This window comes from Marmota monax, unplaced genomic scaffold, assembly GCF_021218885.2.
Source record: "Marmota monax isolate L192 unplaced genomic scaffold, Marmota_monax_Labrador192_F-V1.1 WCK01_AAM20220418_F8-fsc00080, whole genome shotgun sequence".
In the NCBI taxonomy this organism is placed as follows: domain Eukaryota; kingdom Metazoa; phylum Chordata; class Mammalia; order Rodentia; family Sciuridae; genus Marmota; species Marmota monax.
This window is the reverse complement of record NW_026694750.1, coordinates 4,559,100-4,583,864: the sequence shown is the minus strand read 5'-3', so window position 1 is coordinate 4,583,864 and position 24,765 is coordinate 4,559,100. Positions and strand designations below refer to the sequence as shown.

At 38.2% G+C, this 24,765-nt stretch overlaps 1 protein-coding gene across 17 annotated transcripts in view; it reads left to right on the top strand.

The window, feature by feature from the left end:
- Camta1 (calmodulin binding transcription activator 1) overlaps window positions 1-24,765 on the top strand; it is a 767,538-nt gene that overhangs the window by 23,630 nt on the left and 719,143 nt on the right. For 13 of the 17 annotated variants that reach the window (XM_058572707.1, XM_058572718.1, XM_058572709.1 and 10 more), the window contains 2 exons: window positions 5,756-5,825; window positions 10,591-10,709. In XM_058572707.1, coding sequence (XP_058428690.1) covers window positions 5,756-5,825; window positions 10,591-10,709 — 189 coding nt within the window. Of the gene's footprint in view, window positions 1-1,790; window positions 1,819-5,755; window positions 5,826-10,590; window positions 10,710-24,765 lie in introns of those variants that run through there. The other 4 variants (XM_058572711.1, XM_058572715.1, XM_058572708.1 and 1 more) reach the window with 3 other exon arrangements.

The following is a 24,765-nucleotide window of genomic DNA, read 5'->3' as shown; positions in this document are numbered from 1 at the left end:
GATCTTGTTGTTCTTTTTAAAGAAAAAAAAAAAGTTATAGCATGACTAAACCAAGACTCCTTGGCTTCTATCTTGCTGTCAGTCATTTGCTCCTGTCTCTGTGGCAGGAACACTTAGGCTCAGCACCTCAGAACTGTTGTCCAGGGTACCAGAGCTAGGAGGCAACTCGGGTAGTGTTAGTTGAGGGAGAGCAGTGCCTAAAGAAAAAAGGAGACCTTTGGTAAAGCCCAAGGCTGGGATGGGGTTACTGTTTCATAAGTTCAACAAACATTTGAGCTCCTGTTATATGCCAGATGTTGAATTAAGTACTGGAGACACTGGGATGAACAAGCCAGAAATGCCTTCAGGATGCCCTTGGTAGAGTCTGATTTTGAGTTTGTTAGAAAAAGATTTATCATAGATCAAAAACTAGATGCTGAATGGCCTTGGGAGTTAAGGTGGAGTTGTAGGTTGGCACTCAACATTTCTGGAAGGAGTGACTTTTCTGTAAGTAAAAGACAGTTTACAGATGGCAGTGGGTAGAGACTGCTAGCTGGTCCCCAAACCTACTTCCTCTTCCTAGGCATTTCCGAGCATCCCTTGCATTAGGTGTGGCTTTGTGGCCCAATTCTCTTCAGTGGAGTGAGAGCAGAGAAGTGTGCCACTTCCAGGCCTATTTCCAGAGTCTTTGTGCACAGGTTTGTGCCTTTTTCTCATCTGGCTCAGTGCAGAGGAGTCATGGATCTAGAAAGTCCCCTAGCAACTCAGATGCCAGAGCCACTGCTTAGAGGAGAGCTGTCTGCTGATTGGGGACATCTGTTTTGGACTTCACACAGGCTAGAACTAAATATTTATGGTATTTGCACCATCATACAGTTTGTTCTAGAGTTAGGCTGCCTGACTAATGTAGACACCACTCCTAGAATGCTGCCTAAGGCTGGTGAGTTTACTAAAGGGGTGAAGGATTTCCGATTCTGCCTTGATTATTTGTATGTAATGCTATGTGCAGTGGCTGTGCACTTCATGAATCAATCTAAGTCAGGATAGAGTGACAAAAAATGTTTAATGCATCACTTGTAATTGGTACAGTGGTTTATTGCACTCAGTATGGCCTCTCTCTGTCTTTGATTTAATAAGCTATGTGGATTCTTAGTTAGCTTTAAAGGTACTCTGTGGAGACTTAAACATCCTCAGACCTTATTTCAAAGAACTGTAAATACAGTTTTCATCATGATACTTCTTCTATTCCAAAGACTGTTATCACTTCTTATTATATAGCGTTTTGTTTTAGTAATTCATCATCCAAAAACTATGTACATATGTAATGAAAGTGCCTGAGTGTAACATCCTGACCTGAAGAGAGACAAAATGAGTAAAACATAGCCCCTGCCTTCAAAGCATTTGTCCTTAGCATATTAACAGTTACTTCATTTCCACACTGCCACCATCTGCCCCTCATTTTAGCCTTTAATGTGCCATGCATTATTTTTTCATTACTCCATTTTCATTGTTGTCTCCTCCACTAGATAGTGTACTTTCTGAAAGCTGGAAATATAGTTTTTAGTGTTCTGCATCTCCCTTTGGGTACTTCTAGCAGATACTGGGTGCTATACTTAATTGAGTTAACTATTTCTATGGTATTTCTTAATTTATCTTGCTTGGATATTTTAGTGTAGTTTTGTATTATAGTCTGTATTAGCAGACAAAAGTACTTTTTAACCTATTGAAAATTCATAGAATTATGCAGTTAAGGAATGTCAGGACTGGAAGGATCTTTTTTTAGACCATTTATCTAATTCCTGATTTTTTAGGTTGATCATCTGGTTCCTGATACTCAAGGTGTGTCCATGAATCACGGCATCGGCATCACCTGGGGCTTTTTAGAGACAGACTCTCAGGCCCCACACAGACCTGTGAATCAGAACCCGCATTTAAACAGGATCCTCAGATGACCTGCATGCACATAAAGTTGGAGAAGCCCTGCTCAAGTCAACCTCCCATTTGACTCTTGAGAAAACCAGGAAAGTCATAGTTGCCCAGAGCCACACAACTGTTTATTTCACATCTTGGGATCACTTGGGAACTATTAATGCTGGGGTCCACTCCCCAGACATTCTGCCCTAACTGGTCAGGATTGCAGTCTGGGCATCAGAATTAAAAAAAAAAAAAAAAAAAAAAAATCTCCCTAGATGACTGGCTGAGGCTGAGAATTGTTGATTTGTTTAATGATGAAATTCAGGTTTCTTGATCTTCTAATCAAGCATTTCCTTTACCCCACCATGGATATACATTTAGGAACAACAAAAAAAGTTCCACTGAGTTCTCATAGTAGCACATCACTCTTCTGTTTCCTTTGTAACATTTATCCCTATTAGAAAGTATCCCACTTACTGTCTGCCTTGCTCCTCTGACATGCATCTATGGTGGGCAGGCCCCTTGCTTGTCTTGTTGACTGCTGGATCCCAGTTCCCAGAACAGTGTCTGGCATGTGGCAGGTTCTCCTTTCATAATTTTAGACCAAATGGAAGGAATTATAATAAGGAGAGAAACACAGGCTGCTTTAGAGGCACTCAGAGGGCTGCCTAGCCTTGCCGCTAGAGGCTTTCTGATGGACTAATGCATGGGCCAGTGCAAGACTTGGCCAAGTAGAGCCCAGGACTTCCACAGATGAGGGAGGGTGCAAGCCCACATCTCTCTGACTTGAAAGCTTGTGCCTTTCCAGTCTGCCCTGTTGTCCTGAGAGGCTGGTTTGCCTGGACTTCTCCACAGTGAACTGGGGAACTGGGATGGACCACTTCAGCTCTACAGATACTTGGGGCTGCCTCCTCCCTCTGTGGCTGAGTTACCACAGTATTACAGACAGGCATCTAGTGACAGCGATGCTCAGTTTGTGGTCCTGTGCAAGACCCTCACTCACTGCTCAGCACAGGAGATCTTCTTCAAAAGCAGCCATTCCCTTTCCACTTTTCTTGTGCTTTGGCTAATGTGTTGTGAGAGCCTGGAGGTTTTGAGGTTAGGATGACTTACTAGATTTTACTCTCAACTTACGTGAGTTGCTTTCCTAGTTAAATTAACTGTTAAACTTTATTATACCACTGCTATAAGAAAGCATGCTTGATTTTGTCCACGATATTTTTGTTATAGATACTATTTTCATGCTTACTTTTTCCTATTTGTTATTTGGAACATTTTACCACTGATTTACTTGTCATCAGACTTTGAATTTGGGTATGAAGATCCTTTTTTTATGAAGCTGTTCATTAGCGTGTCTCACTGAGCATAAATTTTGACTGGGACCATGGTTAAGATATCTTGAAAAATGCTTCATCTTTTGCTGTCTGCTTTTGGTAATAGGATATCAGAAAATATCTTCTTGAATATAAGATTTTTTTTAAACACCATAAAACTTTTGTTTTTGGTACTGGGGATCGAACCCAGGGGCACTTAGCAACTGAGCTATATCTCTAGCCCTTTTTAATTTTTATTTTGAGACAGGATCTTGCTAAGTTGCTGAGGCTGGTCTCAAACTTGCAACCCTCCTGCCTCATCCTCTGGAGTGAGTCACTGGGATTACAGGGATTACACACACTTGGCCTAGCACCATAAACTAAAAGTTTCAGTTTAGAATCTGTATGAGTATGAGAATGTTGCCTTTGTGTTGCAGTGGGCTGTTGGAGACTGTAGATGTTGGAGGAAGGCAAGTTCTGCTGATGTCACATCAGCCTCTTTGCATGCTATCATCCCATTCTCTGAGGGTAGTCCATAGTTCAGAGGGAGGATCCTTGGATCCAGATGCTTTCCCAGGTATCATGGGCTGAACTCAGGGGTGCTTTACCACCGAACTACATCCCCAGCCCTTTTAAAAAATATTTTATTTAGGGATGGGGTCTCACTGAGTTGCTTAGGGCCTTGATAAGTTGCTGAGGCTGGCTTTGAACTCCCGATCCTCCTGCCTCTGTCTCCCAAACCACTAGGATTACAAGCGTGCACAGTGTGCTCAGCCCCAGGTTGTTAATTCACATATTACTATAGGTAGCCACTGCTGATGAACTCAAAGAGAGACAGTTAAAAGCCTAAGAACAAGAATTTTTCCAGAAACAGAAAAGAATTAAGGAGTTGATGGTTATCCTGGTAGCTTGAAGGCATTTTATGGAGAAGGATTTATTATATGGACCCTGAAAATAATTTGACTTCTGAAGCACTTGACTATGGATGCAAGGGAGAGGAAAATTAAAAATTCATGGAAGTCAAGTTTAGTCAGGTTTTAACATTCTTTTTGGCATAAAAAATTCAGGCTATCCTCACTTTGTTCTTAGAAAATGTAGATTGTTGAAGAGTGTCCTTATTAACATAGTAACAATCACTTATTTTATTTGTTAGGTCTTTTTGAATTTAAAGTACTTTGGAATGTATTATTCCATTTACTTCCCCCTCCTGCCCTGTAAGACAAGAGTGGTCTCTTGTCTTTTTTTTTTTTGATGAGGAAATACAGAGAGAGGTTCAGTTACTTTCCCAAGGACAGCTAGCAAGTGATAGAACTGAACTCTTCATAGTTGAAATAAGAAATGTTAAGGGTGGTTGCTGAACTTGTAAACAATCTTTGGTTTTCTAAGTATACAAATGGATAGTTTATAATGTAGGATGCATAATCTAAAATTTTACATAATACCACAACCAAACAAAAAAGTTATTAGGACTGAAAATAATTGGCTGGCAAGACCCAAAGAAAAAAAATTTAAGTTACCCTTGTGTAGATTTTAATATGAAAACTCTATAGTTTTATCTGACTGAAGCAGCCTGAGAGCAAAGACTCTGTCTTCCGACTTCCTCCTGATTGTTCCAGCCTCTATACTGCTGGTTGGCACTGAGATTCTTTTGTATGAGTTGGGTGTTGGGCATATTGCTGGGAAATGGTTAATAATGTTGATATTGATTGACTGCAAAATGAATATAACATTGGTTCTTAGTAAAAATTTACTCTATGTACTGCACATATGTGTCCCATTTAAAAAAGTAACAAAAATAATGAATGTTCACTAGCAGGGTTCTTTTTCTCACACACAAATCTTAGGTAGTTGTTTGTGGTGTTGGGGATTCATGCATGCTAGGCAAGCGCTTTGCCACTGAGCTGCATCCCCAGCCCTTATTATTTTACTTCGAAACAGGACCTTACCAAGTTGTCCAGGCTGGTTTTGAGCTTAAGATCCTCCTGCTTCAGCCTCCTGAGTTGCTGGGATTATAGGCATGTGTCACTGCACCTGGCTGTATCTTAAGTTTTGCAACCATCATATGCCTGCAGTGAAAAGAACTTTTTCCCGAAATTTGTGAATAAATTGATAATTTTGTCATTCTCAAATACTTTGTTATGTATTTTTTAAAAACAAGAACATTACTATAATATATTAATCACAATTGGGAAATTAATATTGAGACATCTCTACCTCTAATCCTCAAATTCTATTTCAGTTTTGCCTGTTGACCCAGCAGTGACCTTTGTTTAAAAAAAAAATGTGTAATCTGAACCTTGGGATACATTCTGTTGTCTCTTCAGTCTTATTTAATACAGAACAGTTCTCAGTCCTTTTTGACTTTCTTGACCTTGACCCTATTGAAGATTGCAGGCCAGTCATTTTGTGGAATGTTCTTCATTTTGGATTTGTCTGATGTTTCCTCATGATTAGATTCAGGTTTTGCATCTTTGTCAGGAATATCACAGAAGAGCCAGAATATATCTTTTTCAAAGATTAGTTTTACATTTTATTTTCTGTTTCCTTAGAGCGTTTCCCAAAGTGTATTCTGCGGAACTAGCACCTACTGTGTTCTCAACACCGTGCCACCTATAGAAGGTAGGATTTGAAAAAGCTTTTGACTTAACAGGAAGGGGTGGGCTTGGCAGTGAGAGTGACTCCTCTGTCAGTGTAGTGAATCAGCTTTTGACCAGGACTTAGAAGGCCTGGATTCTGCCTTTTAACTGCTGTGTGATCTTAGATGAGTTACTTAATCCTTCTGGGGTCGCAGAAAGAACTCTCTCCTCATAAAGTTACTGAGGATTCACAAAGCAATGGATTCAGTCACACAGGAAAGCCAAAGCACTCTGCAGATGTTGGATATTAATAGAACAGTTGTGTAATACTAGAGTCCTATACCAAGTAGTTTAGAGTAGGAATAGTGTGACAATGTGGGAGAAGCCACAGGTCATGTTTGATCCCAGTTGAGCCACTTGTATCTGTGGATCCTGGACAATGAATCTCAACCTCAGGTTCCTCATCTGTAAAGTGGGAGTAATGAAGCTTTTCTATTTTATCAGAGGATTAACTGAGAAAGTCCAATGTAAAGTACTTTCTGGGTGCTTCATGTATTAGAGTCCCACAAATGCTTATCTCCAGTCAGTAATAGAAAATAGATTTACTTGATCACATGTAACTAAAGTTGGAATTGTATGGAATAAAGCAGGATAGGGTACTCTCAAACCCAAATTGAAGTCATGGATTGAAGGGCTTCTGTGCCTGTACTTTTACCTGCCCCATTCACATATTTTTAGATTGAAAATGTAAATGCAGAATAGAAGTTTATCAAACCTGAGTTATGAGTCCACCCAAACCTGGACTAGAGATTTAGTAACATGATTGACAGGATAAAGGTAAATCTGGGCCATCTAAAAATAGGAAGGAGGAGAAAGGTTATTAAAGAGCAAAACTAGTTAATGTTTTTTTACTTAAAAAATTTATTTTTTTTTACCCTTTTAAAAATCTTTTCTGTAATTATAATTGGGCTTAATACATTGTGGAGACTTGCATTGGAAAAGAATAATGCAAAATCTGATCAATGCTTGGCACATAGTCAGTGCTTAATTAATATTTATTTTGGATGAATAGTGCTTTGAAGGTCTGAGGTTAGTCAGGACAATGCTGGCTGCTGTGAGCACTGTGCTGACTTGGATGTAACAATATGTGCTTATGTTTTCCTGAATCAGTTCCTCTCCTACTCATTAAATCTCAGCACATAATAATTAGAGCTAAACAGAAAATTGTAGAGCTTCCTTTTAATTTTACCACTCCAAGTTGTTGATCAAATATATTCCCAATAAGATTTAGCAATTGGATACACTGTTATATCAACTTATTTTGAACAGTTTGGTCTAGAGGTTGAGAGATTAATCATAATCAACTTGATTGAATAACAGTCTTCATCGTTGTAGAACTCATTATTTAATTTTTATTAATTATAAATCAAAACGATGTATAATTTCTAGTTTAGAGTTAATATAGTTTCAGTTTACCTTGCAGAAGGCACAGCCTGACCCAAGGAACATGTCAAATACATTTCTTTGGATTTAAATAAAGGATTTGGCAATCTGAATCAGAATTTTTGGAAACAAAACTGAAAGCAAGTGTTCTACTTTTTTCTTGTTAACTAAGTGAATGAGCATTTTTATACATTTTAGAAAGATTTAGTTAAATTATAGTATGCCTCTAAAATTATCATTTGGAAAATATTTGAAGGTTGACTAGAAAGAATGGTTCATTCTCTAGAATTATAGCTGTCAGCCAGATAAATCATCTGTCAATTTTAAGAGCTTCACTAGTTATGTTTTTATTGTGAAGTAGGTTAGAAAATTATTTTGTAGAGTCATATATCATACGTGCATATTTTGTTAGATGACAATAGTGAAATGTTTCACTGACATTTGGTTGACACTCCCACCTTGCAGGGTTAGGGTTTGACTATTTGGATTGAAGACTGAGATGCAGTTGAAACCAGCATATACCTTAATTTTATTAAGATACTGTTATTAGGATTTAAAAACTGGCATGTTATTAATCATTTATAGCTAGTCTAAAAACATTACACAGTAGCTTTTAATTAAAAACACATTTTCATGCAGTATTGCCATGTGAACAGTTCCTTGCCAGTGTAAAAGCAGTTTTTCTTTATTACTCTTTAACCAGAAACACCAAAAATTTAAGACATGAGTTTTAACATTTTTGCCTTTTTGAGTTCTTAATACTTTCTTTTCCCCAGTAGTGAAATCACCATATTCATAATGCATAGTGGGAAAATTTACCCAACGTTGTGTTTCTTTAAAAACATCCAGTTTACATTAGTATGAGCCTAAGTCCTGGAAATGGTAGAGTTTAGAAGCTGATTAAGGGGAACCTGACGGCTGGTCATGGTCTTATTCATTTTTAGGCCCTGGCTGCACATCCCTTGAGTGCTGGATGAGGAAGCCTGGTTGAGATGGCACTTACAGAGCTGTTCTGCTTTTTCTTCTTTAAAAGCCTCTGGGCTGAATCACCACAGCCTGATTTGGTATCATAGTGGAGGACTGAAGCTTTTCCTATAACAGCCAGTTGTGGTGTCAAGAAAACACACACACACACACACACACACACACAGTATTTACCATGGGTAGCTAGGTTCCTTATAGAGGCTAAAAGGACAGAAAATAGAAAACATACCAGGTTGTGACCACAAACTCTGAGCCAGAAGCTAAGGTACACTCCTCTGCTCTGAACATCACTGTTTTTCAGAACTCTTTAACAGCTAGCTTTCTCAGAGACAAGACTGTTCATATGCAGTGCAGTGTAAGCCCATCTGTCAAGCACCTAGCACAGTGCTATTTTCAGAAAAGGTACCCTGTAAATATTGACTATTTGAATTGAGTGTAGATTTTAGAATTTTATCTCTATTCCCCAAACCGTATACATCGTCATGGTGATTTTTTTAGAAATGAGAATAAAACCACTTTAGGGGCTGAGAGAAGGGAGGTGAAGACTCCTGTGATTTGGTCTTCTGTGCTTTAAAGTTTTATGGCCCATGGTACCTCCCTCTGGAGGACGAAGTGCAGGGAGCATGCATAAGCACATAAAATTACAAAGGTTTTATAGTGTGTAATTAATACAGAACTTTCTATGAACTTTCTCCTAGTTAACAGTTTCCTTTTGATTTCTAAGTAAGACTTTTTGAAAGTTTAATCTTATTTTGCTATTAAATTAAAACTTTAGATTCTTAAAAGCAATCAATTTTTAAGTTTTTTGAGTTTTTATCCTGTTATAGAAATATATGATGGCATTATAATTCAATTGGTTATGTAGTTTATGGACCAAAAAAGATTTAGTACGATAAAACTCTCTTAAGTTCATCCCTATAAAATATTCTATATGATGTATTAAATTTTTTTAGACTATTTCTATGCCCAATATTTTCCTTTTAAGATCTTTTCCATGAAAAGAAATGTGTTAATCAGATGAGAAATGTTTGGAGAGAGTTTTCTGAGCTTAAATATTTTAAAATTCTTTTATGTTTTTGCACGTTCAAAAATAGGCTGTGCTAAACAAAATTACTGTGAATAACTAGAAAAATATTGTATTTTACTTCTAACATCATTAACTAATGCCTATATACCTATGTAAGGCTGCTGAATTCTTAAGATGTTATTGAACAATAGTAAATTTTAGAGAGATTTGTGCCTAAAGCAGAATTAGAAGATCTCTAATTCTCTAATGATTTGGGAAAACTGAAAATATTAAGTAACTTACCCAAGGTCACACAATTGGAAAATAGCAGAACTGGGCCAGAATCTTGGTCTCTTTAAGTCTGAATTTAGTGTTTCTGTTGTACCTTATTAATATCAGAAAAAGTTGATACAGTTGTCTTACTGGAGCAAATTTAGTCCTTAATGTTTCAGTGTGCTGTTTCTTAATACCTAGTTATTCATTACACCCTGTGGTTATATTTTGGGGGAATTTATTTAGCCCTAAGAAAAATTGGAGTGGGTAATTGGAAACGTTGACCTAAGTGTGCCACAACTGCTAAGGAGTTTTGAACCAGGCAAAGGGACTATGTTATAGGATTCAAATAATAAATGATATGCAAATAAATGGCTGAAATAAATGTTATATATATATTTTAGAAGGCATCTTGTAGACTGATTATAGGTTGTCCCACTTAACATCTAGTCTAAAAGTAATTAATTTTTAAAAATTCATTTCAAAGAGTTACATTTTGATGAAATATATTCTGTAGATATGTGCATGTATATCAAGTTAATCAAAGTGGGATTTTTCGATTCAAGATAGAAAGGTTAGCTGCAGATTTAACTTCCTGGTATTTATAAGATTTGTGACTTGGTTTTGAAAGGATGAATCACATTTGTATTCAAAGGGACAAAGTGGTATTAGTTAATAAAATACTCATGTATTATTATAATTTTTCTTACCTAAAAATTTTTAAGCTTTTTCAAGTGGTTAATAAAAGATTTTTAGGTTTTGCCAGGTTAAATCATTTTGTAATTATGATGTGCTTCATGGAAACACGGGGGGAAAAAAACCATTAAAAGTAACATTCTATTTATGGCAGCTGCTGGGATATTCCTTGTTCCTTTGCTTGTGGTGGAGCAAAGCTCCATCCTGTTTTAGAACCTTGTGGCCAGCTACCTGCTGCCATCCATCTGATCAGGTTGTAGATGAGTGTTGCTAAGAGGAATAGTGGCCCTCTGCTGCTCTTGGTCTTACAGTGACCAAGCTGAGCTGCTGTTTCTGACCTTGCCAGTTTACTTAATGGGAGGCTTTTCTCTTATTTTGTCTGAATTTATTGTTTTCTTCTTTATAGATGATCATGGGAACAGCAATAGTAGTCATGTAAAAATCTTTTTACCGAAAAAGCTGCTTGAATGTCTGCCGAAATGTTCAAGTTTACCAAAAGAGAGGCACCGTTGGAACACTAATGAGGTAGATAAATTTCTATTTTTAAGGATATAATTACTTTAAGGACAAATTTTTTAGGTTGTTTTGCTTAGCACTACTTTATATTATGTTAAATTTGAAATATGGAACTAGGAAGTTATCAATGAGAAGAATATTTAATCTGGATTTGACAAAAACCAACTTGTGTCTTGAGCTCTCTTTGATCTGCTTGGCTTGTATTGAAACATGTAAAATGTGCACGCTGACTTAACTAAGGTAGCATGAATTTCTGTGTTTGTATTTTCTTGCCTTTTGGTGCCTTGCTTTTGGTGGTTAACCCTGCCCACATTTCAGTTAAACATTAGTACTGGGTTGTCATAAACTAATAAATATGCAGTGTTAATGTTTCACAGAAAATACAGCATTTTGACAATGTGAAGTTTTGCTAAAATTGGGAAGGAGCAAAGGAGCTTTAGTATTCTCTGATTAAGAAAGTTTGCTTGGAGCATTAAGACTTTACCTCAACGATGGGCATTTCTACTGAGAATGGAGGCTGTGTGCAGTAGCATCCAAATGGAGGGCAGATTGATGAAAGTTTAATTTCTTGGGCAAAGTGACTGCTTGTAGTAAATTTTAATCTGTGAGTTGTAGTATTAGGAGTGCATTGCTTTGTCATCTTTTTAAACTTTGAAATCTGAATACTTTTGTTTAGGGTTATAGCCATTAATGTGGTGACAAGAATTGGGTATGTGTCCATTTTCAGTGTAGAATAATATTCATTTAGTGTGGTTATAGGGAATCATTTTGTGAATTATATTCCTGTAGTTCTGATGGCTGGAGGTTACTGTTTTGCTGAGTGACAATATGAATGTTCTAAATCCATTGGTCTGAATACGTTGGTGTTGCTGGCTCAACATTTACTTCAAGTTAGGTTAAAGTTAGTGTATTGGCCTTGATTGGCACTCAGGTTTGTCAGGGCCCAAGAAGAAAACAGTGCTGTCTGATGAGCCTTGATTTTTGAAAGTTCTTGACTCAATACTTTTGTTTCAAGTTGTGGGAGGTTCCAGGGATGAAAGTACCTTTCCTTATCATAAGTTACAGATTTAAATACTTTCTATTATTTCCTTGTCTCATCTGATTTCAGATCTCTCTTAAAGTATGTACATTTTTGATTATTTGTATAAATGGAATTTTTCACCTGGGTAGGATCCTTTTGTTTTGACAAACATTAGCTAGCTTAGAGGCCGAAGGTTTTAACCAGGTACATATTAACTATTTCGAACATTTCAGATATAAAAATGAAGTATGCTGAAAATTAGTCTTAATCATGTATTGTAACTCTTATCAGCAACATGATATAATTTGGAAGGCATTCATTAACTCTGTACTAGCTTATGGATTATTTAAAAATTCGGTATGTTTCTTAGTATTCCCTAGAACATGTATTGATACAATATTATTATATATTATTCCAGTTTTAAGTGTAAAAAAACTTACAATAGGTATAGGTATGTTCTTTCTCTCTCCCTCTCTTCTTTTTTTTCTTTTTTGGCACTGGGAATTGAACATAGGGGGCTACAACTGAGCTATATCCCCAGTCTCTTTTTAAAAAATGTTTTGAACAGGCTTGTGTTAAGTTACTGTTGGATTAAGTTAGGTAGGTGTTTTTCAGTGTTATATTTCAAATAAAATTGGCAATGTAATTATGGTTTAAATTTATATTTAAAGCTAAAAATTACCCAATGATTAAAATTGGTGACTTTAAGAGTCTTATTAAAGTGGGTATAGCATTGTCAGAAATTTACTTGGTAGATTATTTAGATTGGTAGTTTCAAAACTTTTTTTTGAAACTTTTAGCAATGTCCTTCATCTTTCATAAGTTTACCTCTAAATTATTGACATGCTTCAGTTTATTAATTGTTAGGTATGGTGTAAAACATCCATAAAGAACTTTCATAGAGGATACAATGAAAAGATAATGAGGAAGTCAATCTTCCAGGACCCAATATATGTATTCCTCTATACCATGGGTTGCTATAGTCCAAGTTCCAGAGAGGAAATGCATCCCTCTTGCTGACTGATGGAATGTAAAATTGGGGTTATGGATAAGAAAAGGTGATTCTCTTTGGCAGGTATTGCTGCTACAGAAGCACAAAGAAGTGTGTTCCCAAGGTTGATGGCAGCAGAAGGTGGCACAGCTGAGGAGGGCAGTCACATAGTGTCCTTGGCCCTTGTGATAGCTTGATCCTGCAGTAGTTTGTTAGCGCAACACTGGCAAAACTCTTAGGAGAAAACTGAATTGATAGGTAAAAGACCTTGGTGTGTTTTTCCTATTTAATTCTTGGCTTCAGGAAAAATAGAGGAATATTAAGTGTGACAGTGGAAGACTTATATTAGGGGTTGTTAATTCCGCAGGGTGTTATGTGGCAGTGAACTGGCTTGGATGTTAGAAGGAGCACAACAATTAGTACAATTACTAAAGCATTTCCTTCTTTGGTCTTGTGGAGTATTGATACTTGCCCATTTTCGTCAGCCTGCCATTCTTTATGTCCCCATTAAAATCTGAAGAAAACCAAGTTCTATGAACTCGCCTCTCGCTGGGGCTTTGTGGTTCTAGGTGCAGGTATATCCTGTTTAGTCAACACTGCTGCGAAACTCCTTGACTCGCTCATCATGTGAAGGACAGCTGCACCATGCTGCTGGGAGACTGTTTCCTTCTAGAGTTGAAATAGATGCTGTGTTTTGGTTAAAGGCCAAGTGAAGCAGTCAGCCTGTGTTTAGAAGCCGTGTTGTTTAAAAACGGCATTTCTTCAGATCACGCTTCTTTAGGACAGGGGACACTCACTGGGAGAGGTATGTGGGCCTGAGAGTGGTCAAGTGCGTGATACAGTTGTGTTTTCCATCTCTGCACAGTATGTTTGCCAAGTAAGACTGGGGGTCAGAGCTGCCTGTGAAAAATAGCAGCTGTCATCTTTCTTGGTCTCCAGTGTCTTCACCGCCTGCCCTCTGCTAAATGTGTATGGTTGAAATCCTGGACATAAAGTGACTCCTCTTATACTTTTAAGGAATTCCTTTACTCAGATTTGGGTTAAAATATTTGTGGCTATTCAGAACCCAGCTTTTATACTTGTGCCTGCCTGTGCTTATGCACGTGTGTGTGGGGGAGAGGGTGTGAGACGGGGCCTATGCACATGTTGCCATTTATTGAGCACCCATTCTTTGCTAGTGACTGGGTATTTTTTATAATTATTTCTAAGCCTTGTAATAATATTTTAAAATGGGTAATATTTCCTATTAGATATGAAGAAGTATAGGTAGGATAGGGTTGAATAATTTGGTCAAAACAACACATTTGATAGGGCGTGTTTCTGAACTTAATTTCTTTCATGTTACTTATTCATGCCCAGGAACTTTCATTCTATTATTTGTTGTCTAGGTTTTTAATTGAAGACTCTTTAACTCTAAGCTGCTTTAGTGTACTCAGCAAATCCATTCTGTATTGTACTTTTGAATTAGAAGGAGTTAATGGAGAATTAATATTGGGGGGGGGGGGTCAGTGCAAACATTTGGTGCAGCTGAAAGTCACCAAAAGAAGACTTTAACAAGATGAGGGATCTTTGGTCTAGTTAAGCTATTTTAAACCTTTTTTAACCTATTGAAATACATAAAATCTCCTGTCCTTCTTGAATGTTATTTACAGTTCCAGAATAAATTAGATGCTGTACCTAAAAACAGATCAATTTTAGATTATTCTTTTCTCAACCACAAGTACTCTTCCCAAGGTTCTGAAGACCAGAGAGGAAATGATGATGACTACAACAGTAATTGTGGAAGCAACATTTATTGAACGTATATTGTATGCTAGGCACTATTCAGTCTTTTACATGAATAATCACATTGAATCTTTGAATTAATACTATGAGACGGGTTATTTGATTATCTTTGTATTATAGATGAGGAAACTTGAGACATGGAGATGTTACATAGTGTTCCCAGAGTTGGAGCTAGTTGCAAAGGGAGGGTCTGGGAAGTCCAGTCCAGGCTCATAGTCCCTCCTGTTCTGTCCCAAAGAACAATTTCAAGTGGGCTTTTCCATGATCTTTCAGCATTTTAGTGACTTCTAATCCTTTTATAGAATTGTTTGACATTTTTATTCAGTTGTATCTTCAAGTATTATAAATAATGTATTTTTGCAAGCTTATTTTTAAAAAGTAAGCAAGCATTTATTTTCTAGAGAAATAGGTTTGATTTTTTAATCATGAATATTATTAATATGTGGGCTTTGGATAATGAAGAAAATATATTAAGAGTAGAAATTTTGTACCAGTACTTGGAGTTAGGCCTGATTTGTATTTTTGGTGCAGGGAAGAAAGACTGTATGAAACACAGAGCATGTTCTTTATTGGAATCCAGTCTTATTTCATAATCGGTTGTATTCACATCTGTATTAGGTGAACTATTACAAGATTTCTACATTTTAAGTTATTATTTTTAAGTCCCAGAGCCAGAAATAATTATGCTAATGCAACTTTCTGATCGCACAAATGACTACTTCGTAATTACACTTATTAGTACTCCATATATGTTGTCCAGACTGAAATTTCTTTTGTTTAGTCATTAATTAACTGTTTGACTTAAAATATAACTGGTGCATTCCCGAGTCTCCAGATTTCAAATGGCTTTCTTCCAAGTGGAATGTGGTACCATCAACCTTGTATAATGAAAAACGGTCGCCCTGAATATGTTCAAATCACTTTTGTGTGCTGTTTTTGAACTATTAATGTTCTTTCATTTATTTGTTTTTCTTCTAGTACAAAGTTTCTCTAGAGTAAGCAAACAATAGAATGCTAGTTTATACTGATTCTTAAAGTGACATTACATGTTTTTAGTTGGTAGTAGCTTCAGAAATTTTAATATTAAAAATGCCTTTTTTTTTTTTTTTGGTACTGAGGATTGTACCAGAAGGATTATACCTCTGAGATACAGGCCTAGCACTCTTTAAAAAAAAAAAAAATTTTTTTTAATATTTATTTTTTAGTTTTTTAGGTTGACACAATATCTACATTATTTTTATATGGTACTGAGGATCGAACCCAGTGCCACACGCGTTCTAGGCAAGCGCTCTACCACTTGAGCCACAACCCCGACCCCTCTAGCACTCTTTTTTTTTTCTTAGATACATGACAATAGTGGAGTGCATTACATTCATGATTATCCATTCATAGCACAGTTTTTCATAACTCTGTATGTAAAATATGTTCATGTAAAATCATGCCATTATATATGAGCTCTTTTTTTGGCATTACAATTCTTAATACACCTTTATACCACAATTTATCATATCTCTGTTTGTATATAAGGTATGTCGACACCAAATTCACATCTTCATACATGAATTTAGTATAATGATGACCGTCTCCTTCCCCTATCCTTGCTATTCCCCTTCTCCCTCCCTTTCCCTCCCACCCCTATTTCCTATCTAGAGGTGATTTTTCATCCATGCCCTCCCTCCCTACTCCACTTTGAGTCACCCCCCTTATATCAGAGAAAACATTTGGTATTTGTTTTTCTGGGATTGGCTAACTTCACTTAGCATAATCTTCTCTAATGCCATCCATTTCCCTGCAAATGCCATGATCTTATTCTTTTTTAGTGCTGAGTAATATTCCATTGTGAATAAATGCTACATTTTTTAACCCATTCATCCACTGAAGGACATCTAGGTTGGCTCCACAGTTTAGCTATTGTGAATTGTGCTGCTATAAACACTGATGTGCTGTGTCCCTGTAGTATGCTGTTTTTAGGTCCTTTGGGTATAGTCCGAGAAGAGGAATAGCTGGGTCAAATGGTGGTTCCATTCCCAGCTTTCCAAGGAATCTCCATACTGCTTTCCAAATTGGCCGCACTAATTTGCAGTCCCACCAGCAGTGTATGAGTGTACCTTTTTCCCTCATCCTCGCCAACACTGGTTGTTGTTTGTCTTCATAATAGCTGCCATTCTTACTGGGGTGAGATGATATCTTAGAGTAGTTTTGATTCGCATTTCATTTCTCTGATTGCTAGAGATGATGAGCATTATTTTGTATATTTGTTGATTGTATATCCTCTTCTGAGAAATGTCTGTTCAGGTCCTTGGCCCATTTATTGATTGGATTATTTGTTTTTTGGGTGCTTGTCTTGTTGAGCTCTTTATATACCCTAGAGATTAGAGCTCTATCTAATGTGTGAGGGGTAAACATTTGTTCCAGGATGTAGGCTCTCTAGTCACCTCACAGATTATTTCTTTTGCTGAGAAGAAACTTTTTAGTTTGAATCTATACCATTTGTTGATTTTTGGTTTTAATTCTTGTGCTAAAGGAGTCTTATTAAGGAAGTTGGGGCCTAATCCCACATGATGAAGATTAGGGCCTACTTTTTCTTCTATTAGATGCAGAGTCTCTGGTCTAATTCCTAGGTCCTTGATCCATTTGGAGTCAACTTTTGCCTAGCACTCTTTTTTAAAAATATTTTTTCAATTGTTGATGGATCTTTATTTTTATTTATTTATTTATATGTGGTGTGAGGATTGAAACCAGTGCCTCACACATGTCAGGCAAGTGCTCTACCACTGAGCCACAACCCCAGCCCCCTAACATTCTTTTTAAAAATTTGAAATAGAGTCCCCCTGAGTTACCCAGACTGACCTTGAACTTGGGATCTTTCTTTCTCAGCCTCCTAATTAGCTGAGATTACATGCATGGACCATAGCCCACAGTGTGTAGGGAAAAATTCTTGAGTGCTCTTGTATTTTTAATTTTTCTTTGTATAATTTTATAAAGTTGCCAATCGAGGGTTGTAATTTTTCAGTGATTGGTTTTGCTAGATAACATTTTTGTGTTCTCTCTCTTTGAAATATGAAACCACATTATTTTCATTAAAATTTTTTTTATAGTTGTAGATGGACAGCATGCCTTCATTTTATGTGCTTAATTTTTTGTATGTGGTGCTAAGGATCGAACCCAATGCCTCACACGTGCTAGACAAGTGCTCTGCCACTGAGCCCCAGCCCCAGCCCCTGAAACTACAATTTTTGAGGGATCATTTAGGACCCCTCAAACTTCCTAAAAGTGCTCTACATTGAGAAGCACAGGTGAATCTAATTATAAAGGCTATTGAGATATTTTGGCTCTGATGACCTGGAAAGTTTGTTAACCCTGAAGTAGGGCTTTGTTTTGACAGAGCTACTGGCTTGATGGTCCCAGACTTATTTTCTGAACCCAGGCAGGTCTTTTCTGATTAAATTGCAAATATGAAATAGCATATGAACAGCAAACACAGAGCTGAACTTGAAGAGTGACATCATTTTGTTTTTGAACACAGTGCATGCAATCAAGTTTCAAATTAAATGTGATAATCTTGTGGCAGTTGGATTAAATGTAATTCCTCTGTTCAACTTAGTATGAAGTGAGATAATTGGATTCCCAAACCCAAGTAGCAAAGGTCTGTTTATCAGACAGCTTATGTCAACTTGGCACTTTTGCCTGGGGAGAAGTGGAAGTAGGCAGGATGTTTTGGAATCTGTGCTGGGCTGTATGTCCTTCCACTGTGGGGAGAGTGGACAGATGAAGACTGTCCCGTATAGCACATTTGAATGAGAAATGGTAAGAGAAGCAGCTCTCACCTGTAGAGAATAGTGCTCATAAAATTTGAGTAAGATGTTAAAGAAAATGTTCTATAAAGGGAAAAAATTCCTGTGGACCCATTTCAGTTTGTACCAAAACAATTTTATTGTAATTTTACTTCAGTATGTAGCACCTAGAAGAATATCTGGCCCATGGTTATTATTCAGAAATGCTTGTTGAATAAATGAAATAAAATAAAAAAAGCAGTATAGATTTCTTAATTTCTGGAATTCTTATGCAGATAAAAAACTTAGATATATATGTTACATAAATAGAAACTACAAAACTAGTAAAATTTCCATTAAAGGTCTTAGTGAATTTGATGGATGATGTTTTCTCAAAACTAAGTTGTTTCTTGCAACATGAATCTCATCCTGAGTGTTCTCCAGCAGGTTCTTTGGAATTTGGTGATACTGTACCATGCCCTTTTCCATGGAGAAACTGTTTTGTTTTTTTCCCTCCACAGCAGTCATTTCTATAAGTCTATATTAGGCCTGGGTACAAATATATCATTTAATCTTATATTCATTTCTGGTTTTTCTCATTAGCCCAATAATGACTTAAATGACACCACTGGATACTAAGGTGAATTTAATTACAAATTATAAACTTGAGCAATGAATTTTTATGTTAGAACATATTTGTTATAGGTGTTCCTTATTCAGATTTCAAATTTTGAAATTAAAAGTTTCTAGGAAGTCTTGGACCTCTGATAGTATTCCACAGAACCTGAGTGGAGAACCTCTGCTCTCTTGAATGAAAAGAATGCAGAACTGGCTCAGAAGCTGGTTCTAGTCTTGGCTCTGTCATTGGTCAGCCTCCTCAAGTCTTAAGCAATGGTACACAGAGACCTTTAATAAAGATTGTTGTTGCTCTCAAAGGTGTTTGGAAGTGCAGCACCTTCTAGGGAGGCTTGGCTCCAGCTTGGGAAGTTCATTTTTAATGTTAATTGTCTTTTTATAAAGTGTACAATCCAGTGATTTTTCATATATCCACAAAGTTATGCGAGCACCACCACTTCTAATTCCAGAATGTTTCCTTCCCCGTGACAGCCTCTGCACTCAGTGGGGTTGACACATGCAGCACCTCTTCTGAGCTCTTGAGATTCTTCTGTGGTATTGTCTCGAGTTTCCTTACTTGTCTAGTACTGGAGTTGAACTTTGGACAGATTGTCCTTTTGTCCATTTCATAACTTACTGTGCTGTTTGCTGAGCTTGCTTTTAAGAAATATTGAGGTGTAAATGAAGATCCACTTTGAGTCCACACTTAAAGGAGAGTCTGAGTCCTCTGGGAGGGTGGGCTGCCATGGAAAGGGAAGAATCGTGGAGAAAATGGCATTCTTTGGCTTAGAGGACTTCAGACTAAAGCTGGTCAGAATCACCTTTCATTTGCTGGTCTCCATTTGTCTGTTTCAGACCCTCCCCACTTCCCCCAAGGCCCAAGAATGTACATTTTTAAAACATACCCAGAGAAACCCACCTGGCTGAGAGCACTCATCCTAGATGCCTGTTTTAATTAACCTTGGCCTTAGCTTTGCTGTCCCCATACCACTCCAGTGTATTTTGGGAGACTTCAGCTACAGGGATATGATTGAGTCTCTTAGAGTCCTTTTCTCATGTCTTTAGCTAGTGAGTTCCTAAGGGTCATGGAATGCAGAGTTGTTTTTTGGGTACTTTATCTAAAGTATCTGTTAATGCTTTGAGCCTTTCAAAACAGTGGTGTCCATGGTGGGGATATGTGGAAGCATAGTCTGATTTTTAAAAAAAAATTTTTTTTTTTTAGTTGTAGGTGGACACAATATTTTATTTATTTATTTGTTTATTTTTATGTGGTTCTGAGGATTGAACCCTGTGCCTCACGCGTGCTAGGCAAGCTGTCTACTACTGAGCCACAACCCAGGCCCCACTGAGCCACAACCCCAGCCCGCATTGTCTGATTTTTTTGGACTTTTTTTTTGAGGCTGCAGCGTGAAGGGAAGGTCCTTATTCCCCATTTTTTTTTCATCTCCATTTAAGCCCAAGTAGCTGAAAGCATCTGAATCCTGAAGCTGGATGTCATAATCTACCATTTTACCTAATCTGCCTACCTGCCAGATGTTTCTGTTCTCTTTGTAATTATAAAGTCCTGTTGAAGATTTTCAAAGAAGTTCCTAAATACTTTTACACTGTAGATGGGATTGCAGATTAGTATAACCACTATGGAAATCAGTATGGAGGCTCCTCAAAAGACAGGAATGGAATCACCCTGTGACCCAGCTTACCACCCTTCAGTATTTATTCTAAAGAATTAAAGTCGTCATACTGTAGTAATATATTTCATACCCATATTTAGAGCAGCACAATTCACAATAGCCAAACTGTGGAACCAGTCTAGGTGTCTGTCAATGAATGAATGGATAAAGAATATGTGGTACATATACACAATGGAGTTTAATTCAGCCATGAGAAAAAATGTCATTTGCAGGAAAATGGGTGGAACTTGAAAACATTATGTTAAATGAAATAAGCCAGCCTCAGAAGGTCAAGAGCCATATGTTTTCTCTTATATGCAGAAGCTGGAGAGGAAAAAGGAAAAGAAATGTGTTGGAAGGGTACGTCATGAAAATCAAAGGGAGATCAGTAGAGGAAAAGGGACCAGGGGAGTGGGGGAGAGTGAGGGGGGAAGTGCTGGGGAGTGATATTGGCCAAATTATAGTTACATTGTGTGCAGGTACAAATATGTACCAACAAATTCCACTGTTATATACAACTTTATATAATGCACCAATAAAAAAAATCTGGGATAATGTTCCTAAAAAATATCCCAAGTTTTCCAGTATTGATGCTTTCGGAAAGCTGGAAAATCAAATGAAAAACAGAAACAAAAAGAAATTCGTTCTAAATGATGAGAAGCTGCAGCTGAGCCAGGGTGAATGTGGTGAAGGAAGTGTGCATGGGCAGTGCTGCTTCCTCTGCATGGCAGGGGTCCTCGGGCAGCTTTGTGCTTCTGTGAGTTCTCTTTTTTTTTTTTTTTTTTAATTTTTTTTTCTGTGAGTTCCGACATGCTTCTGGGGTGGTGTCCACTGGTGGTGAAGGGTGTAGAGATGAAATAAAGGTAAACTTTAAAGGACCTAGAATTTATACTTGAGAAAGGTGGAAATGCAGAGGGTCTTCAGCTCTGGGGAATTGGGCAGCAGGGTGTATGCACCCGTGTGCCTGGGCCTGCTCCTCCAGGTGGGGCGTTGTGGTAGACCTGGGGTAGAATTCTGTGCAGACTTCATAGCTCTGTGGTCATTTTATTGTGATTTCAAAGTAGTTTATGGGAAGGGAGAAAAAGTTCCTGTGTGCAAGAAACAAGGAGACAGAAAAATCGCTTGCCTGGGCACAACTAGCCTGCTGTGACACCACGTCAGGAGAGAAGCAGGTGATCTGAACGGCTGAGAACAAGGCCCAGGCCAGACTTCTGAGCAGGGAGAGACCTCATTCTGTGTGGCTCTCATTCAGGGAATTGTTGATGTCCCTGTGAGGAGACCGCTGTGGGTGGCACTGTGGTGGAGATTAGAAGGCCTGGGAAACACATGGTGGCATCACACTTTCTTCGTGCGCTGACTCTGAGAGAAGCTGATCCAAAGAGAGGCTTATTTGGTTGGCAGATGGGGTTCTTATTCACCAAGGCTACAAAGGGGCACTTTTTCAGAACAAGAAGAGGGAGAAGCATTTAAATATATTTATGTTTTTAAAAGTTGAAGAGTTGAAAGGGCAAGCAAATGCCATCAGCTTCCTGTTTTTGAGAAAGGGTGCTTAACTTGGAATTAGGCAGGATCTGTATGACAGGTTGGAGTAGAATCATTTCCCATTTTTCCTGACGCATTTTTAAGTGGTGTGGCAACAAATCCCCATTCCTGGTGTCAGAGGACATTTGTTAATATGCATGTTAAAATTTTTATTTTTGTACAGTTGAACAAGATTTAGACTTCTTAACTGATTATTTAAGAATATTTTTTGTTAAAATCTTCAGTTACTAATCAAAATTTTGATATTAAAACATTTTCCAGAAATTTTTAACAACGCATTCCTCAAGCAATTCAGAGAACCTGCTGTGTGGTGATAATGTATTTTTTATTTCATAAACGACAATAGTGACAGATACGTGCTTTGGAGTTAGCATCCATCATGATTTAATATACTGCATAAATTTATACTCTTTCACTATGCCTTGGTTGGCTTTCCCTGCTGGATTGTAAGTTCTGGGTGAGCAGAGATCTTGGTCTGCTGTATTCACTGATGTATCCTGTGAGCTTAGAGTAGTTCCCAGAGTGCCCTGGGACCTTTCATTGAATGGACGAATGAGGAGGAGTCCATCAGTCCACAGTGTCAAGTTGCTATTCACATGGGCTGCTCTTACTTTTTCCCTGAATTAGGTGGCCTGGCATAGTAATAGTAATAGTGCCACTGGTGACAGTGGCACCCGGCAAATTCATGGCAGCTACCCCTGAACAGCTTGTGATGTGGAGGAGGTAGCCACCAAGTGTTCCTGTGTACGAGCAGATTCCTAGAACTAGGAGGGGATGGAGTGGGGCAGGCATGCTCAGTTCTCATCTCAGACTCCTTGATCAGTTGAGGTGCTCTGCTAGGAGTGAAGGAGGGTGCGGAAGGAAGCCAATGCCATCTTCTCTGGAGTTCTTGCCTGGGGGCAACACAAAGACTGGGAAAGGAGGATGCTCGTTTCCTGCCTGTTGATTCCCACAGTACCTATAGAAAATGGCCAAGCCACCCAGAAGCCTACCATCAGAAATACACGGTAGTCTCTTCAGGTTTTTCTGTGCCAGTGTGGAGATACATATATAGTTTATTAACCCAGAATAAGTTTACCTCACATGTAGTTTTGTAACCTGACTTCTGTTTTAATAGGTTATTAGGCCTCTTTTGACAGTGATCCATAATATCATGTTTATTGATACATATTAATATTCTTTTTTATTTCATGTCATCATTTTTATATTCAGCAGTATTTTGGGGGGCCTGTTGTATACCAGGCTGTGGTTGTAGATGCTGTGAGGGTACTAGACAGACAGTTCTGTTCTCTTGGGGCTTATAGTTTGGAGAGAACGAAAAACAGTAACACAAGTAAGTGAGTAAATTAGAGCTTTAGAGAGCGCTAGATACTGAGATGTGAGCACTGTGAATCCGTTAGGGGAGGCCTGAAATCTGAATGGTGAAAGGAGGCCAGTTGCCTGAGAAGAGGATATAGGGAAGAAAACATTCTAGGCAGAGGGCACAGCCTGTGCAAAGCCTCCGATGCAGGAATGTACTTGGTGTGAGGACCCTAGAAGAAACACGGTTGGAGTAGAGTGGGGCAAGCAGGGTGGGGTGTACCTGGGGAGCAGGCTCTGGGATTTAGTCTTAAGGGCAATTGGGAAGTCATTGTTTTCTCTGACTGCTCCTTGACTGTCAGGGGAGGTAGAGAGGGATCAACTAGGAGACTGTAGCACTCATTGTGATCATGGTAAGAGATGGTGGTGGCAGTGGAGAGGGAGCAGAGTGGATATATTTTGTGGAGCTGTCAAGACCCCTGGGCTTGGGTGTAAGGGAAAGGATATTTTGAGAAATCCTTGGGACCTCAGCTCCTGCATTGGGTCTGGTGTTCATTATTGAAGAGAGGATGGGGTGGAGTGTCAGGAGAGTTCATCTGAATGTATTATGAGGTGTCTGTTTGACAACAGAGAGGTGATGTCAAATAGGCACCTGTCTAGAAGCCTGGGAGAAGGTCCTGCTTAGAGATAAAGATTGAAGGGTCATCTGTATGTAGAGGGCTTTTAAAGCTGAGGTCATTCTGGATGCAGAAGGTAGGTAGAGAATGGGTTGCTAAGCCCACCTAGAGCAGGAGGAGCAGTGGTGAACCATGCAGGTATGAGATGGAAGCTGTGAGAAAGGCCTGGCATTCAGGTATGTCCCAGCCGTGCATCACATGGAGGAGATGAACTGCCCTGTTACATTTGCATCTTTTGACATGGTATCAGAAGTTTTCTGAGTGGTCAGTTGTAACAAGGGAGAAATCAACTTTCTTTTCTTTCTCAGGTTTTTTCCTCCTTCTTTTCCTTTAGCAGACTTCACATTCCAACACATAAAATGCTGGTGAAGTTTTGGGGTTAGAAACAGATGAATGAGACAGGAGCATGCAGTCTCCACCACATGTCTCTCAGTTCAATATTAGTGTTTTTTGGAAAGGAAAATCTGGCAGTTAAAAAAGCTTTTAATAGTAGTCGAACCATTTTTTTCAAACAGTGTTATGGGGAACCAAAAATGTATAAAACAGAAGTGGAGATGCTCTGGTTGAAGCCAGTTAGTAGGGCCAAGCTGCCTGCCTGGGTTTCTCACTTTCTCTTGATGGCAGATTCCCTGGTGAGTGCTTGGAACCTTGAGTAGTAGAAAGCAAGGCTTGCAAAATTGTAGCTGAGGAGA